Raw genomic sequence first — 18066 nt, forward strand, 5'->3', positions numbered from 1 at the left:
GGATTCAAAAACAGATCTAACTACTTTAAATGATCGGGAAGCAGCCACGAATTACTTTCCAATTCTTAAACATACAAGTAATAATTCGTGATAAGCACCTCTATGGGTATAAGAGAGCTAAAATGAGCTTAATAAACAGCAACAAATTATGGTTAATCAACACTTCCAGCACTGAACAAATCCTTTTTAGGGGTTCCTTCCCATTTCTCATTGAAATATGATACAGTTATAAGTTAGCATTTGACATTCAAAAAGAAATTGGTGTATCTGAAGACAATAGTGGAAATTTTCAATTTTGAAAATCCCCCCAGAGAAATTTTCTGGCTGCGCCACTGTAGGTTTGTACTATGTACCGAATCCTTTTTTCGTTGAAAAAAAAAATCTTAATTTGTCAGAATGTCTCGAAAATTTTCATCTGCCTTTATGAGGTAAATTATAATAAAGAACCTTGGGTGTTCCTAAATAATATTGAAAGGTTTAATTGTTTAATAATTAAGGGTTGCATTTTCTTTCAAAAATTTGCTAAAAAATACTTTATGTCACGCGAATTGTACTTAGTATTTTATAACTACTTTTTTTTTTAAATACTGAGAATACTGAGAACGTTCTCTTTATTTTATTTACTTATTTATTTTTTACATCCCTAAATTAAAATTACCAGCTTCAGTTCTATGCCTCCCCGGTGACGACCCTGCCTGTACATAGTCATTGTCCCCTACAGACTGTTATTACAGGCAGCTGTTAGAGTCTTAGAAGGTCTTGGACAGTTATGCAACAAAATTATCTTATCGGCCGACCGATGAATTTACAGACATACAGTAAAACATCTGATTACTCACAGCATAAGTTTCCAGAGTTTTTTTTTTTCTTAATTTTGTAAAAAATTACTTTTCTAGCAGCAATTTTATTTTAAGTCGTTAAGAAATACACCATGTTATTACGATATTTTCAGAGATATTAAAATAGTTTTGTTTTGTTTTTTTAAGAAAAAAAAATGAAAAGAAAAATCAGGGTCTTTTTTTTCTTTTTTTACTATTCAATTGAAAGATTCAATGCGGCCCAAACAGAGGAGGCCCACCGGGCATTTGCCCGGCTGCCCGCCGGCCCCATCCGCCACTGGACAGAACACACGTTTTGCATGAACCTTCCAGTACTTAACTTAAAATATATCACTGGACCTAAAATCATTGTTTTCAAGAGAAATGAAGGCTTCACTCTCTACGTTTTATCTATTCTCAATTGTGTGACATATCACAGTAGGAAATTTCATTACAAAAAGCAAAGCTGGCTTTCTTATTGTCCTTTGGCAACGGGTTAAATATTTATTTCAATTCTCGCTCAACAATAGGTTAAAATAAATATTAATCATTTGGGAGTTATAACCATTCAATGTTTAAATTAATTAATTAATTAACAAAAACGTTTCCGATCCGATCCATCGCGCTTTGAAACCATGCTTGCCACAATTTAATTACACACAAAAAATTTGATCAAAATCGGTCCAGCCGTTTAAAAGCCTTATGGTGAGAAGCGTCCGCACAGAAGATTTTTATATATTAAGATTTAAAGAAAGGGTATTTACAGTGGAACCTCATAAATCCAGACTAATTTGGGTTTCAAGTCGTCTGAATTAATGAAAGTAAGGATTAAATAAAATAACCTATCAATTAAGCCAAAGTACGTTAACAAAGTACGGTACTCATTAAAAATAGCATTTTAAATTCAAGAGATTGAAATATAAAACTGCATAAGGGAATATTACACAAAACGGCTTTCAAAAATAAACAATTGCGCTAACTCACCTTTTATTTGTACAGTAGTATGTAGTGGAAAAGGGGGCATATGTAAACAACTTTTTCATTATTTTATTTTACAAAAAATATTATCAATTTTTAAGAGCAAAAACGTCTCCATGATTGAAAAGTCTTTTCATTTTGTCATGTAATTTTTCCCTAATTTTTTAAAGCATATTTCTTTACTTTATGGAATTCTTGAAAAAATGTCTTCAATTACTCACATGCAACATGCTTATAAACATAATGAAATATGATAACGAAAAATTAGGCATGATTTCTGTTACACTTGGACTGGTGAATGCATCCGTATCCTATACCAATTGTATTGAACAAAAACATTTTACCTGAAGGAAAAGAAAAAAAAAAAAAACATTTGAAAAGCACATGCAATCAATACGAAAATCAATATTGGGTCAATCCATACAGGTTCGACGGATGAGTGCGCTAGACCATTTTTAAGTTTTTGAAACATATCCTTAAAAAAGCTGCATATGAAAGATGTTTAAAACCACTTTTATTTTATTTTTTAAACTGGACCTTTGATTTGTTTAGAGGTCATCAAAAGTGGTTTTCGCATTCAAAAATGGGACTTTTAGAACTTTTGGCCAAAATCTATTTGAAATACATTTATGGTAGTTAATTTTACGCTTTGATGTTAAAGTGCATAAGATGATAGTCTTACATGCTGAGTTACGTGGCTGTAACTTAATAACTAAAATAATGGCAACAGGTTAAATCTCAAGGTCAAATGTAAAAATCTTACTCACTTCAAGGGGGTATAATTCGCGTAGGGGACGGAAACACGACATGAAATATGGCAAAAACTAATCACTGGAACCACGCAAATAAGAATATGTAAATGTTGCTGTGTGTTTGTTTACCCTTTATAGATTAAAACTCCTCAAAAGTCGGAAAAAGGACAAAAATGACATTTTTAGACCCCCGTAAACCAAAAGAGGATGGAATTAAAAATAAAATTTCGTGGCCAATTGAATGTTCCATTCAAGTACTATACATGTTATATATGTTGTTTTGTGTATTTGGTTTGTAAAAACGATACAGGTCTTTGAAATTGAGTAATTTTGCTAGTTAATTCACACACTAAAACAGAAATAAAAAGTGTGAAAACTTCATTACACCTTCTTAAATTGCATATATTTTGCTCTAGATAATATTGTAACGGATTCGGTGCGACTTCCACTTCTGGATAAAAACACAGGAAGTTTATTTACACTATGTACAGGAAAGATCGTCAACAACTGCTAAATTATTCATCAGCAATTAAGCAATTATCACACAACACCGTAAACTCAAAGTTTACACACGTATTTACTTCCAAATACGAAAACAACACAGCGAAATGCCTCGCAATAAACAGAGCAAATACGCTCTCAGTTTGAAATCTCAATCGAAACTCAACTTTTTATCCATCGCTAACGGCTTATACACACACCGAAAAGAAATCTCTCAAAGATTCCAGAAAATGCTACAACGTTCTACAACTACACTTTCATTGATAAAATCAGTGAATGAAATAAGAAAAAAAGAATAGGGGGTTGTATACTTTAGCCATATGTTAAGGGGTTGTATATTCATTACGGGAAACTATTTACAGGTTACGTTAATAGAATAATTACTATTTACAGAATTTGTAACATTGCCCTCTTCCCAAGGACTGCACGTCCCGGGCAGTACAATCCCCAGAAAGGGTGCAAACTTTTATCACAAGTTCACAAATACACAAATTAAATAATAACCAATAATGCATAGGAAACACAATAATAACAAGAAATATTACTAAACATTAAAAGCAAAAAAAAATTATCTACAACTTTTATGTTATCAACCATGGTTGTTTACGTAATACTCATGAACTATGGCCATAGTATGGGGCTAACCGATCATAATGTACAACCCTAGGTTTTGCATTAGGTGATTTTTGGATCCTCACTACGACGTCTTTTAGTCGGTTAAGGACTTTGTAGGGCCCATCCCAATGCGACTGCAATTTGGGTGACAGACCTTTCCGTCGGATGGGATTCCATAACCAAACCTTGTCGCCTTCGTTGAATTCATGTCCAGTAGACCTTGTGTCGTATCGGGTCTTCATCTTCTCCGCCGCGATGTTGATTCGCTCTCGTGCGAAGTTATGAACGTCTTCCAACCGGGCCTGGAGATCCTGGATGTATTCCTCAGGCGATGCAGGCGCATCCGGAGGACGACCGAAGACGAGATCACAAGGTAGCCGAAGCTCTCGTCCGAAGAGCATCTGAGATGGGGCATATCCGGTAGTCTCGTGGACAGCAATGCGGTAGGCCAGCAGGAACAAAGGTAGCTTCTTGTCCCAATCCTGTTGATTTCTGGAGACCATAAGTGAGAGATTATTCAGGATTGTGCGGTTAAATCTCTTCAGCATGCCGTCCGATTGTGGGTGTAGTGGTGTTGTCCTAGTTTTCTCAATTCCGAGATTTTGACATAGGCCCTTAAACACAGCAGAGATGAAATTCCTCCCTTGATCGGAATGAATCTGCAAAGGTGTTCCGTATCTCGAGATCCAATGTTGGACTAGAGTCTCTGCTACGGTGGTAGCCTCTTGATCTGGAATGGGATATGCTTCCGGCCATTTGGTGAAGTAGTCGATGGAAACAAGAATGTATTTGTTCCCATCAGCAGTTCTTGGTAGAGGACCCAGGATGTCGATACCAATTCGTTCGAAAGGAGCTCCAACGTTGTACAGATGTAGCTTCCCTCTGCTTCTTTTCTTCGGTCCTTTACGAGCAGAACAGGCGTCACAAGAATGGCACCACTTCTCCACGTCATCCTTCGCCTTGCTCCAGAAGAAGTGCTCCCGAACTTTATTGAGGGTTTTCAGCACACCAAAATGTCCTCCAGTCGCACTACTATGTATTTCTTTCAGAACATCTGAAATCCTTGATCGGGGAAGTAGTAACTGCTACCTAGACGTTTTGCCGTCATCAGATTCCCATTTTCGGTACAGTACGCCGTTCCGTAAATGGAATGAATTCCATAAAGCCCAGTATCGTTTTGTTGCAGGACTAAAGATAGAAACGTCCTGCCAGCTAGGTCGCCGACTGTCACTCTCCATGAACTCCAAAATTGGTTTTATGTCGGGGTCTTCAAGTTGATCTTTTCGAACTTGGTCGTCACTCCATGGATCAGGTTCTGATGATGTTGGAGTCACTGTCACCTGATAGGCAGTAGGGCTAGTCGTTCCATACTGTTTCTCGATTCGGGAACAATAATTGCAGTTCTCAGGACAGGGTCTCATTGATAAAGCGTCTGCATTACCGTGAGACAACCCTTTTCGGTGCTTGATCTCCATGTCATATTCCTGGAGCCGCTGTATCCACCTGGCTATCTGGCCTTCTGGATTCCTGAAGTTCAAAAGCCAAGTTTACGAGGCATGATCTGTCCGAAGCAGAAATTTTCGGCCGTAGAAGTAATGATGGAAGTGTTCTACAGCTTTCACTATGGCCAGTAACTCCTTTCTGGTGACGCAGTAATTTCGCTCCGACTTTGATAAGCATTTGCTCCAGTAAGCGATGACATGTTCATTGCCGTCAATTTCTTGGGATAAAACAGCTCCGATGCCTCGTGGCTCGCATCAGTGTCCAGGATGAAGGATTTTTCAGGCTGAGGGTAGGCGAGGATAGGCGTTGATGTTAAAGCCTCCTTCAGTCATAGAAATGCATCTTCGCATTCTTTGGACCATTCAAACTTTTGCTTGCCGTCAGCTTATGCAAAGGTCGTGCAATGTTGGAAAAACACTTTACAAACTTCCTGTAGTACGTGCAGAGCCCCAGGAAACTTCGCAGCTGATGGATGCTTTCGGGACGACTCCAACTCTTGACCGCAGATACCTTTTCTGGATCGGTTTGTACACCTTCAGAAGAGATGATGTGACTAAGGTAGTTCACTTCCCGGCGGAACAAATTACATTTGGACGGGCTTAACTTCAGATTGGCCTCCTTAAGCTTTTGCAGCACCTTCTTAAGGTTTGCCAGATGTTCTTCGAAACTGCGTCCCACGATGATGATATCGTCTAAGTAGAACAGACAGGATTCGTAGGAAAGTCCTCTTAACACTGTCTCCATAAGACGCTCGAACGTAGTTGGTGCATTTCAGAGGCCGAAGGGCATCACTTTGAACTGCCATAAGCCTTGTCCAGTTGTAAACGCTGTCTTCTCTCGGTCATCAGGGTGTATCTCAACCTGCCAGTAGCCGCTCTTCAAGTCCAGGGTCGAAAACCACTTGTGTCCGGAAAGAGTGTCCAAGATGTCGTCTATCCGTGGAAGAGGGTAACTGTCTTTCTTGGTGATTTCATTCAGCCGTCGGTAATCGACACAAAATCTGGTGGAGCCATCTTTCTTTCGGACCAAGACGATGGGAGACGCCCAAGGACTGGATGAGGGTTCGATTACATCGTTCTCCTTTATCTCTTTCAGGAGGGTCTCAACCTCTTCCTTCTTGGCGAACGGTAGTCGTCTTGGATGCTGTTTAATAGGGAGGTGTTCTCTAGTGTAAATCCTATGCTGCGTTAAATTCGTACGGCCAACATCCTCCGATGTAGAGGAAAACAGATGCTTGAAGTCGTCCACCAATTGTTCCGCAGCAGTTCTTTGATCTTTTGATAATGACGCACTCCCAATTAACTTCGATGTCAAGCACTCGGAAGACACAGTCTAGGGGGAATTGATTCTTCTAATGATGCAGTTTACTAAAGTACAAGTTGCTAACACTTCACCTTTTCGGATATTCCTTGGCCTTTCACTCACGTTGGCGACTCTCACAGGAATTACATCCTTAGAAAGGTCCACAAGCGTAGATGCCACCAGCACTCCCTTTAGGCTATTGCTTAGGTTAGGGTATTCAATGAGTCCAAATCGAAAACTATTCCTTTCTTCAATGGAGCCAGGTATTAATGATTCTGACCTTGAGGGAATCCATAAATCTGTTTGGGCTATTATTTGATGAGCGGATTTTACATCATTTTCAACGTTGAAGATGGCTATGTCTTCTCTCATCGAGTGCAGTTCATTAGTCTTGAAGCCAAGGGTGAAGTCGTATTTCTTTAAAAAGTTCAATCCGAGAATGAAGGGGTCCGTGATATCCGCAACGAATGCCGTATGATGGTAGGTGGCATTCCCGAACACTATTTCCAAGTCCACTTTGCCCTCAATCTCAATTTTGTCGCCTGTCACAGTCTGGAGACTTACGCGTGGCGATGTGCACAACAGTTTCAATCCAAATTCACGAGCCACGTCTGTCCTAACGATTGTCACATTGGCTCCACTGTCGACAATCAGTTTGCAAGGATTCCCATTTACATGGGCGTAAATGAAAAGTCCATCTCTGCCACTACTAGTAGAGGAAATCTGCAGAGCTCTGGTGGAGGTGATTTCTTTCCCTCGCGTAGCTTGGCGAGCAGGATAACTCCTTCAGTTGCTTTTCACTACCGCATTTCCAGCACTTCTGCTCTTGTTTCTTTTGGGCTGTTATGCTGTTCAGATGTCTTGCCAAGTCACCGAGTTGTCTCTCAAGTTCAGCGAGGTGGGACGACCTGGAATCAGACTCATCAGCTTCATGAGTCCGGATTAGATGGCGATCCACACGGGTTGCTTCTTGGGCGGCCTCGTATCTCATCGCATACTCAACAGCAGAATTCAAGTCTTTGACATCCGCCATCCGAAGAGCTTTCTGGATTTCCGGATCTCGAACCCCGTCGATAAAGTAGTTGAGTGCCAGGTTGTCTCGAACATCCGCAAGACAGTCGCAAAAAGCAAGATGAGACAATCTCTCGACGTCCGCCGCTAGCTCTTGCAGGGTTTCCCCGGTTTTCTGGAAACGGGACTTCAACTGGAGTCGGCTGAAATCTTTCTGGCACTTCTCACCGAAGCGAAGCTCCAACGCAGATGTGAGGGCGGCGAAATCCAGGCGCTGGCTGTCCGGAAGGGTCTGGAGAATGCCCGCTGCGTCACCTCTCAGGGATGCTGCAAGATGACAGGCCTTGGTAGCAGAGTCCCATCCGTTCGCTTCCGCCACTATCATGAATTGAGTTTTGCAAACCTGCTACGAAGTTTTCCCATCAAATGTGGCAAGTTTAATGGACGGTCGAGCAACCGATGTGGGAGCGCCAAACTGTACAGAGCTGCTTTCCGCGGTCGCCAATCTCCTTTCCACGTCCTTAAAGAGCTCTTCTTTAAGTAGATGAAATCTTCTATCTTCTTCTTCAAATTTATTTTCTACAGCATTGAATCGGCTTTCAACGGTATCAAATTTTTCTTCAATAGCATCAACTCGATGCTCTATGTCATTAAATTTATTTTCCATCACAGTCTTTACCGAAATAAGGTCGTTTTTAATTTCTTCTTGGTTAGACGTTAAGTCCTTTTTCAGCACCGTTAAATCGCTTTTTAACTGGTCTTGATTTGCCAACATACTTGCAGTCAAATCACTTTTTAATTGGTCTTGATTAGCCGCCAATTCATTTTTAACATAGTTGATTGCATCAAGAAGTTGTTTTAATTGTTCATCCATTGCGCGAGTAATCACCATAAAAACAAAGTCTATAAATTCTAACAGTCTTTATGAAAAAAAATGTCCAAAGTCACACTTACTCCAAGAAAGTCCTAAAGTAGCCCCACGTTGGGCGCCAAATTGTAACGGATTCGGTGCGATTTCCACTTTCTTGTAATGAAAACACAGTTCTTGATAAAAACACATTAAATTTATTTACACTATGTACAGGAAAGATCGTCAACAACTGCTAAATTATTCATCAGCAATTAAGCAATTATCACACAACACTGTAAACTCAACGTTTACACACGTATTTACTTCCAAATACGAAAACAACACAGCGAAATGCCTCGCAATAAACAGAGCAAATACGCTCTCAGTTCGAAATCTCAATCGAAACTCAACTTTTTATCCATCGCTAACGACTTATATACACACCGAAAAGAAATCTCTCAAAGATTCCAGAAAATGCTACAACGTTCTACAACTACACTTTCATTGATAAAATCAGTGAATTAAATAAGAAAAAAAGAATAGGGGGTTGTATACTTTAGCCATATGTTAAGGGGTTGTATATTCATTACGGGAAACTATTTACAGGTTTCGTTACTACAATAATTACTATTTACAGAATTTGTAACAATATATTATACCGAAAAAACATATTGTAAGCATAAATATAATTATTTTAATTTGATAACTTCGAATTATTTGGACAAGAATGAGTAGTTCATACTTGATTAACAGCTTAAGTAGTTAATTTATCGACTATACTGGTAATCTACACATACAAATTTTCTATACATACAAACATGCTCTCTGTACAATAACTTATGAAAATTTCCTTAAACTAATGCAAAAACATTATATACATAATTGGAGGAAAAAAAAGTGCGTTTTTCATTTCTTGTTTGAATGTAGTTTTGAGAAAATGAACTCACACAGTAGTTCTGGTGGTGACACAGTATGTGGCGTACTGAAATACTTTACTCAAAAACACTACAAAAATAGAAAATTTTTTGTTAATTTATGTAATCACGAAACGGATATCAACTTGAGAGCTAAATGGCGTTTCTAGTATGCAATATTACATGATAATAGACAATGTAACGGAATCAGAGGAACGGTAAAAAGATTGATACTAAGACTAGCTTGCAAAGAACTACTAAAAGTCACATTTTAATTCCTACAGAAATGTACACCTTCTGCATTTTTGCTACTAAATATTGCATGTATCCTTGTGAGCACTCAGTATATTAAACTAGCTGAAAAAATGCTGCAAGAAAGGTTTGTCTCTGCAAATAAAATTCCCAATACAACATCTAATCACTGCTTTATGCAACCCTATTTAAATATTATCACAGTAAAAGTATTGTTTACTAGCAATAGAAGTGAAGAATAGTGTGTTTCTAAAAACACTATTAAAAAAAACTCATTATTGTCAAAACGGTTATTACATAGCTTGTGTTGATCACTAAATTTAGAACCCCTGTCATTGTCTTGGTCCTGGTACAGTTTCAGAGTATCAAATTATGAATGTGGCTAGTTAAAGCATTGCAAAACACCATATAGTTGAGTCATCATTACAACTATAGGACTACAAGGAGAGTTCATTTTCTTAAAACTGCACTCAAACGAGAAATAAGAAACGCACTTTTTTAAATTCAAATTTTGTATGTATAATGCTTTTGCATATGTTTAAGGCAATATAGATAAGTTAATCTACAGAGCGTATATTTGTATGTATTGAAAATTTGTGTGTAGATTATCAGTATAGTATAGTCTATAAATTAACTGTTTAAGCTGTCAACAAAGTATGAACTACTCATTCATGTCCAAAAAATTCTAAGTCATCAAATTAAAATAACTATTTTTATACTTACAATATGTTTTTTACTTCCTTTTACAAAAAGGGAAGTATTGTATCCGCAAAGACATTTTCACTCAAAAATCGACCTTAATTTCAATTTTGCTCACCCCCAATGAATGTTGAGTTTTTTTTTCGACTCGACCACACGTGGATAAGTGCCTAAGAACGTATAGACAGGCGAACTATCCATTTTTACGATTCCTGTGTTAGTTAAAACGAGTTTTCTCGTGACGTCTGTATGTATGTATGTATGTTTGTGCATATGTGCCTATGTATGTCGCATAACTCAAGAACGGAATGTCCTAGAAGGTTGAAACTTGCTACGTAGACTCCTAGTGGGGTCTAGTTGTGCACCTCCCCTTTTGGTTGCATTCGGGTGCTTCTATGGGGGGTCTTTTGTCCCTTTTTGGGGGGAAATCATTGTTAATTTCGATGTAAACTCAAGTGGTGTTACAATTTGGCGGACACTTGGCGATAGATCGCCAGTCTTTTGGTCGCCAAGTTTTGTCTCCAACTTGGCGACAAATTTGGCGATTTTTTTTTAAATCTTGTTTCTATTAGGCCACTGTTGGTGATATTTAGAGAGGAAACTATTGAATCACATTAAAATTACCAATAATGGGAAAATGACATTAAATTGGAGTAAAAGGAAGTCATCTAAGTTCAGTATAATATATTATATAGAGCACAAAATACGTAAATTCAATGAAGTTTTTACTTTTTGTTTCTGTTTTAGTGTGTTAATTAACCAGCAAAATTACTCAATTTCAAAGACCTGTATCTTTTTCACAAACCAAATACACAAAACAATATATATAACATGTATAGTATATGAATGGAATATTCAATTCGCCAAGATTTTTTTTTTTATTCCATCCACTTTTGGTTTACAGGGGTCTAAAAATGTTATTCTTGTCATTTTTCCGATTTTTGAGAGTCTGTAATCTATAAAGGATAAACCTACGGGCGTTATCCCCCTTTGAAATGAGTAAAACTTTTACATTTGACCTTGAACTTTAACCTGTTGCCATTATTTTAATTATTAAGTTACAGCCACGTAACTCAGCATGTAAGACTATCATCTTATGCACTTTAACATCAAAGCGTAAAATTAACTGCCATAAACGTATTTCAAATAGATTTTGGTCAAAATGCAAAGGTCTAAAAGTCCAATTTTTAGCCTACTTTCCCAGTAAAAGTCAGAGAAAGAAGAAAAAAGCATGAAAGAAGGCTTAAATATATCCCGAAAATCAAAAAAAAAAAGTCAAAAATAAATAAAATAGTTAGATGAATATTGAAAAATTAAAAATTGGAAAGTAGGGTATTGAGATGTGGAAAAATGTCTGTCGGTCTGTCTGTCTGTCCCCCCCTAATAATTCCATATTTCACTTTTTGATTTGAACTATTTTTTGTTCAATTTTGAACAGTTCAAAAAAACTTAACATTAGCACCTACGGGGAAATTCAACGCAATTCCGAACTGTGAGGCGAACTTGCTTCAAACAAGCTTTGTAGGAAAAAGATTTTGATGAAAAACTTGTATATAAAATATCTTTTTGATTTGAAAAATTTTCCGTTCAATTTTGAACAGTTCAAATCCCTTAAAAATAGCCCCTACAGGGAAACTGAAAGTCAATGTAGATTCTGTACTTGAAGACGGATTTACTTCAAAGAAATTTTGTTGCAAATAACTCTTGACGCCAAACTCCAGACTTCGACTCCGAGAATTTTGGGGCACTTGACTCCAACTCCGACTTCTGTGCCCGACAATTAATCGGACTCCGACTCCCCGACTTCGACTCTGACTTCGTAGTTTTGGCAAAAATTCATACACGGAGGACAAATGACTGACTCCTATTCTTAAATATTCGACGCCGACTCCTTTATCTCAAAATGAGATTGACTCCGACTCCGCAGCTATGGTTTTAACTGTGAAATAATTATTGTTGATATGACTTGTTTTTATTTTTACGTTAAAGTTTCAATTTAGGTACTCAGTTTTGGGCGAATAAACTCGAAGTCATTTATGTTTCTACATAAAGATATGCGCAGACGATTTTTTTTTTTTTGACAAAGAAAATTATTTTTTTTAAGTTGACATATTATTTTTTTTTTTTTTTTTTTGGGGGGGGGGGGGGGTAAGTGCATTAATTCATTTAAAAAAATGTTTTTGGCAACAGGGGAAAAAGAAACGATTTTTTTATATGATGTATTTATTTTAAGGAGCTTATTAATTTTAATTATTATTTTTTCGTTTTGAAAGCTGTTAAAGATTTTTTTTAATGGAAAAAAGTGTATTAGCTGCTTTGTTTAAAAGTTACTGCAATTTTATTTGTTCTTCTTTTTTTTTACGCATAAAATTTTTTTAGATGAGTGGGGAATATTTTATTCCTAGAAATCAGCTTAAAGTATTTTAAAAATATGTTTGAAAAAATTTGCGATTTTAGCTATTTTTGAGAACATTGATCAGGTACTAGAAAGTAGTATGGGTATACGGGAAAGTAGGCTTGTCTAGTTCTAGACAAAACTTCTTGTTGCTAGCGAAAACTACTTTTATGACCTCTAAAAAATCAAAGGTCCAGTTTAGAGAAAAAATAAAAGTGATTTTAAACATCTTTTGTGTGCAGCTTTTAGGCATATAAGTTTCAAAAAAATTAAAAATTGTCGAGCGCACCCATCCGTCGAACCTGTATGGATTGACCCCGTTTTCAGTGCTCCAGAAAATCAAGTTTGAAAGTTTAAAATCCTAGTTTTTCTTCATTAAACGGTAAATTTTTGGGTGATTTTTCGCCCTGATCCTCCTTTCTTACCCTTTTAAATAGAGCAACAAATTCGACTCTAGTTTTTTTTATGCAGATGGAGTTCAAAGTGATCTCCATTTGAATAAAAAAATATAAAAAAAGAAAAAAATTTGAACTTTTGACATTTTGAGTTCAATTTATGTTTTTCGTAATCCTTTGTGTGTGTGTAAACGTGTGTGTATAGTGGTGTGTCGGAGTGTAGGCATGTGTGTGTGTGTGTAGGGCATAGACGCCACTGCCCATGAGTAAGACAGCGGAGTTCTTCGAGTTAAGTTTTATGCATAAGCCTTGTATGAAAGCGAACTATTTGTAACCATGGTGACCAGAATTTGTCCTCTTAATAAATACTAAAACAACGAGCTAAACTTATTCTTGTCGCCGTGGCAATCTGAAAAATCAGAGCAACATCAACCAACTTTGGTCAAGTGAAAATAATAAATAGTTCGTGATTGCTCAAAAAAAAAAAAAAAAAAAAAAAAAAGAAAAAAAAAGAAGAGGGGGGGGGGGGAAGAAAATACACTATTTTGTCTTTTTTCCATGCATTCTTCATTTATAAAGAGAAATCTAACTCTATGTAAGAGCTCAAGTTATTTTTACCTTGTTGGAATGATTAAAAATTTGGCAATAAAAAGCAAAAAATAAACGTAACTTCTTGTAAAGAGATAAAAATTTTACGTAGGTTTGCTCCAGTTAATCTTGATCATGAATGTGCTCAAAAAAGTGGGGATATTCAAAGTGAAGTGACCATTATTCTAATACACGGTATGGGAATGACGAAGGAAAACTGGAATGGCGTATTTGAAAATCTGGTTTTCTCGTCCGGCAGAAGGGTAAGTGCGCATTTTTAATTCATTCTCTCTCATTTTAAATTAAGTCTGATGAATACTAGTATACACACATTTGTTTTGTTCGTATAGAGCTACCGATTAATTTGGGCGGTTGATTTTCATGACACTTGATGACGTTAGTGGCTAGTGCGTTGCGGATTAGAGCCGCTATATATACAGGCCGACGCATCAGCTTAAGTTTAGCCTTTTTGGATCGGATTTGTCACTGTTGCAGAGCTAGGGTTACCAGAGCAAAGTTTCGGACTTCCCCAAATTGGTTAGAAATAATATTTTATTTAATGAACAATTCACGAGCCGCTAATAATTGCTCGTACTGAAAAATTACCAAATGCGATAACTTGCCAGAAAAGACAACCACTCAAACACGCGCTCCGATCCAAAATGGCTGATCTTAAGCTGATGCGTCGGCTCGCATATATAGGATATATAGGGGCCTTAGATGCGGGGATTATCCATAGAATATTTATATATGCAATCAGCTAATCGGTAATCCATTCGAGCGCTCCAAGTTAGTCGCCCGGTGAGACCGGGTAAATCAGTTCCTCTATTCGAACACACTCATTATCAAACTTGCAGATGAGCTTTCTGCTTTGCAAATAAAAAATGATTAAGATTTTTGGCACAAAATGAGGACTGAAGTTATTTGCACCGGGTTGAACTGTTTAACGTGCAGAAATAAACTATTTCATTATAACATTTGTTGTATCTTATTTACACGTCACTTTCACACTTTTTATGCGCATCTCTAGGTTGTACGTTAATTTCCAAACACCTACTGAAAAAAGGGAACGGCCACTGGCACGATCTGGCAACATGGGCTCCTTAGTAAATGTGGGGCCCATGACTTTAACTTTCGTTTATGCGTTATAGATTCAGATCACCACGGTTTTGCCCAGGTAAAATGTTCAATGCATACCGTATTTATTATTCTATGCTTTTTCAGGTATGTGCTTTCAAGACATAATCTGTTAAGTGTCAGAAAAGGGTGTAAGAAACCAGCATAGAAAATTATATAAAACTACTTTCGATTCATCACTCCAACTGCAGTCTGAGGGATAGTTTTAACATGAAGTCTAATGTCTTCAATGTTTCGGGTATATCTTAACTATCATGTTTGGTCAATGACAATGGATTTTGGTGAAGGCTTTTCAAAGTAGACAAAGGTATACATTGATCACAGAATAACATCGCATTTATTAAAGTAAAAAAACAGTGAAAACAATAAATTATCAGTAATTTAGCATGTTTTCTTATTTCTGTAAATTAATCTAAGTATTTTGTAATGAACCATTTTCAAATTTATTCTGATCTAAATTGCAAATCTCTACTCATGCCAACGGATTAATTGTTTCAGGTGTGTCGCGTAGATTTACGCAATCATGGCAATAGTCCGTGGTCCAATGAGACAAGCGTGGGTGCTATGTCTCACGATATAGTTCACTTTTTGGATGAAATTGGAGCGAAGAAAGCCATCCTCGTGGGACACAGTCTAGGTGGAAAAATAGCAATGCATACAGCTCTCAACTATGTGAGTTTTGACTTGAATTAATCTTTATCTTACTACTATTATATATGCGAAAGTTTGTCTGTATGGATGCATGGATGTATGGATGTTTGTTACTCTTTCACGCAAAAACTACTGAACGGATTTTGATGAAACTTTACAATAATATAGCTTATGCATCAGAATAACACATAGGGTAGTTTTCGTCCTGTTATGGGGCGCAAAACCCCCTTAGGGGAGCAATAAAATACAATTTTCGTATAAATTCTCTAATATAGGGATGAAAAAATACTTGCACATATTTACATTATATGTCCATCGAAAGCTCTGATTTTTCTGCTGAAGATGGCACCTATTCGAAATTTCTAAGTAGAATAAAAAACGAGTTATGAGCTTTTTAGTTCCATGTTCGAAAGCTTTCCTAAACTCAATACAGTATTTAGTGTATCATCTCAACTCCCTGTCGATAGCGACAATTGTTGTATTGTTGACTATCTTTGCTTTTCGTGACTGTTCAAGGCTTTACTCAAATCAAATCTTGAAGCATGATTTTTGCACAAGATTGGCAAATAATATATGATTTGGCTGATCATTTTCTATTTAAACGGAACTTTAATGTAATTAATGGCTTTTATTATTATTTATGCTGATTGAACACTTACTCATTATCCAATCAACCAGCAGATCGCCAAAATTTTTGCAGAAAGATTTCCGTAGCTGAATTTGGCAGTTTTTTTCAACGTCGCTGTTTTTGAAGCTGAAGACTACGTCATAATGTTTCTCAGCTTTCACAATGTAAACAAAATATCGCCAATCAAAGAATCTTTAAAAAACTTTTTTTACTGTGATAAATAATCCAGCAACTAAATTAGGCAAATCCATAAACAGCCCAAAAACTTCCATTAATTTTCCTTTTTGCACAATTTCAAACAATCGCCAAATTTTACTACTTATTTTGGAAACATTTCGGATGAAACTCTTAAGCACCATTTTATGGTGACCAAAAGTATCTCAGCTCCTGGCGATAGTATCTTTGTAACGAAAATTAATATCATATCGTTTTACAAAGTATGGAAAGAAAGAGGGAGCATCATCGAAGGTATCCCAAAACGATTCCCGCAAATTCGGTAATTGAAATTTCCAAAAATAACTAAAGCAAGTATAAAGGGATTACGAGCAACTTCAATAGCAATACAGAGAAGGATTTAGACTCCATGTTAAAAAAAAAGTATCAACAAATTAATCTTTTTAAACATGAGAAGAATAATTTCATGTTTTGGAAATTTGTATATGCGTAAATATAGTTCTTTCGTTTTCTAAATCAATACTATTTTGTTCTTTATACTTATTGCTATTTTACTTTTATGGGTAAGGAAGAAAATCGATTTTTAATCGCGTCAAAAAGATGTGTTTTAAATTCTTTCACTTAAACCAGAAAACAAAAGCAAGTAACGATTTTTTCTCATAATTATTACTGACCCAGGCAACGCCGGGTATTTTTGCTAGTTAATAATAAAGCTGAAAGTCAGTGTCTCTGGATGTGTGTTACGCGCATAGCGCCTAGACAGTTCGACCGATTTTCATGAAAGTTGGCACAGAATTAGTTCGTAGAATGGGGGTGTGCACTTCGAAGCGATTTTTCGAAAATTCGATTTTTTTTTTGTCCCAGTTTAAGAACATTTTACCGAGCAAATTATCACAACATGGACGAGTAAATTACCATAACGTAAACGAGCAAGTCGCCGTAACGTGGGCGAGCAAATTAACATAGCAAATTGGAGAGAAATTCATTACTCATTATTTGTAAATATACAAGCGAATCAAATAACCTTTTATTTTCTACTACAGGCAAAGCCGTGCGGGTACCACTAGTATGTAATAATTTAAAAGATTGCACTCCATTGAAGGTCAACTCTACGGTAACAAACTTGTCAATTGAGTTGTTTCCCTTTCTAAAAAAATATTTTTTTCTGAAAGAGTATGGTCAGAAACATGCGGTGAGTTACTCTTTTTTTCCCTCTTAATTTTGGCTTATTTTCTCTCTTAAGAAATAATCTTGAAAGACGTTCAGTCGCTGTTTTCCTTTTCACAGCCGACGTCACAAGTGACCAAGTCGCTAGGGTTACCAGAACAAAGTTTCAGAACATTGCCAAACTTCACAAAATGAAAATTTCATTTGACAATTCTCGTCTCGCTAAAAATGGCTTGCTAAAAATCACCGAAAGGCGTTAGTTTTCCAGAAAAGGCAACCACGCGCTCCAGTTCAAGATGGATGTTTTCACTTAAGCAATCACACGATAGAACATTTTGTTTTAGAAATCTGATATTTAAAAAAACTAATTTAAATTTAAATGTTGAGTAAATAAAAGTACTTTTAGGCTCCATGTTGTTATTATTATTATTATTTTTTTATTATTTGCTTAATTCTATCCGTGTCCGTGACTAAAAGTAGAACTTTTGATTGCACTCCGATTGTTGCAAAAAACTTCAAATATGTTACATACTTGCTTCATTGCACGATCTGTACAGAAAACGTGAACTCTACTTCCACGCAATGCAAATAAATTTTGGAGATTTCGAGAAACAATATTGAAGTTACATTATTTTGCTCAGTAATGGACGTATCTCGTACGATACGTCCGATACTGAGTTTCAAAAAGTGTTCTCTCAATATTGTATTTGGAAATATTCAAAATTTCAATGCATTA

At 36.5% G+C, this 18066-nt stretch overlaps 1 protein-coding gene across 1 annotated transcript in view; it reads left to right on the forward strand.

The window, feature by feature from the left end:
* LOC129230058 (protein ABHD11-like) overlaps window positions 1-18066 on the forward strand; it is a 33544-nt gene that overhangs the window by 8320 nt on the left and 7158 nt on the right. The window contains exons 3-4 of the mRNA XM_054864447.1: window positions 13686-13836; window positions 15209-15382. Coding sequence (XP_054720422.1) covers window positions 13686-13836; window positions 15209-15382 — 325 coding nt within the window. The remainder of the gene's footprint in view (window positions 1-13685; window positions 13837-15208; window positions 15383-18066) is intronic.

Source organism: Uloborus diversus, chromosome 1 (genome assembly GCF_026930045.1).
Source record: "Uloborus diversus isolate 005 chromosome 1, Udiv.v.3.1, whole genome shotgun sequence".
Classification (NCBI taxonomy): Eukaryota; Metazoa; Arthropoda; class Arachnida; order Araneae; family Uloboridae; genus Uloborus; species Uloborus diversus.